This window comes from Myotis davidii, unplaced genomic scaffold (assembly GCF_000327345.1).
Source record: "Myotis davidii unplaced genomic scaffold, ASM32734v1 scaffold892, whole genome shotgun sequence".
Classification (NCBI taxonomy): Eukaryota; Metazoa; Chordata; class Mammalia; order Chiroptera; family Vespertilionidae; genus Myotis; species Myotis davidii.
Window position 1 is genome coordinate 956239 of NW_006284341.1, and position 1576 is coordinate 957814.

Genomic DNA, 1576 nt, shown 5'->3' on the forward strand with positions numbered 1-1576 from the left:
GCAACCATAGTAAAACAAAGACTTATATTTTTGATATTTATTTTATATATTTAAATGCCATTTAACAAAGAAAAATCAACCAAAAAAATGAGTTCGCGTGTCACCTGACATGCATGTTAGGTTCGCCATCACTGTATAACAGGATATTGTAAAAATTAAGTTACGGAATTTTTATTAAACGTTTCTTACATACCGTTATATTGGCTGGGCCGCAAAAATATGCACTGTGGGCCACATGTGGCCTGCCGGCCATGAGTTTGACATGCTTATTGTATGTGCCCTGCCCGGGGATCAAACTCACAATCTTGGTGTATCAGGATATTGCTCAAACCAACTGAGCTACCCAGCCAGGGCCATGAGTGCGTCTTAATGACTGCATAATTTTCTGAAGTAAGACTGAGCTTAGGTTTAATTAGTATTAAATTAAGTAATCAAACTGTGGTTGACTAGCAACTTATGACTTTTTAAAATTGTTATAGCTAGGAATTCTAAAAAGTCAGAAATGTTTATTATACTATTTATTTTGTGCCATTGTGCTGTCAAATACAATAGAATGAAAACTTACTTTATAACATTCATTTGTCTTTCCCCAGGAACGATGCCAAAACTGTCAATGTGATAACAACGGCGTGTTTCTCTAAGGTCACCAAGGTGAGCATCTGTGTGGCTGTGTGAAGGCACTGTTTGTGAGTGGTCTGCTTCTCCATAGAGAGTAAAGGAGAATGGTATACGAGGAAGAGGGAGTATGTAGTTCATTTTACTGGTGCTCTGTGTATACGCCATTTCCTGCTTCATCAACCTGTGCTTTAAAAGAGTCAAAATTAGAAAGGAAAAAACCAAGATGGCGGCATAGGTTAATGCCGGAGATTGCTGCCTTGAACAACCAAATCAAAATAAACCTAAAAGACGGAATGGACATCATCCAGAACCACAGGAAGGCTGGCTGAGTGGAAGCTCTACAACTAGGAGGACAGAGACTATCATACCCAGACTCAGAGGAGGCGCAGTGCTGAAGTGAAATACTCAGGTGCGGAGTGCGCGCGGAGCGGGCTGGCGGCGCGGAGGGTGCGGTTGTTGTTTACAATCGGGAGGTAGCGTCAGACTCTGAGCTCCAGAGCCGGGCGAGTCTCTAGGGACTCAGACTCAAACGGGAGAAGCGGGACTGTCTGGCCTCGGTCGGAACTCGAGGGCAGCTTTCTCTCCGAGGTTTGCAGCAGTTGCTGGGGCTCTGAGAGGCAGAGCCGCTGGGGACGGGACTGAGAGCAGCCATAACTAGTCACTCTGCTCGCCCTGTTGATCCCCTGGGACCCGCCCCGCCCAAGCCCTGCACAGAGGCATTTGCGGGATAGCCTTAGGCAAAGGCTAGATTAGCACCTCCGTAGAGGACAGAGGTTCTCCCACTGCAGACACAGCTGATTCTCCCAGCCAGTTGGCCTGGAGGTCAAATCCCCCCTAGTATTACCTACAACAATCAAGGCTTCACTATAAGAAGACTGCACACTAAGACCACAAGGGGGTGCACCAAGAAAGCATAAAAAATGTGGAGACAAAGAAACAGGACACAACTGTCAGAATT

The 1576-nt window shown here is 45.6% G+C and overlaps 1 protein-coding gene across 1 annotated transcript in view; it reads left to right on the forward strand.

The window, feature by feature from the left end:
* The window catches only part of SDAD1 (SDA1 domain containing 1), a 34577-nt gene that overhangs the window by 10661 nt on the left and 22340 nt on the right, over positions 1 to 1576 (forward strand). Inside the window, 1 exon segment of the mRNA XM_006779341.2 lies at positions 594 to 651. Coding sequence (XP_006779404.1) covers positions 594 to 651 — 58 coding nt within the window.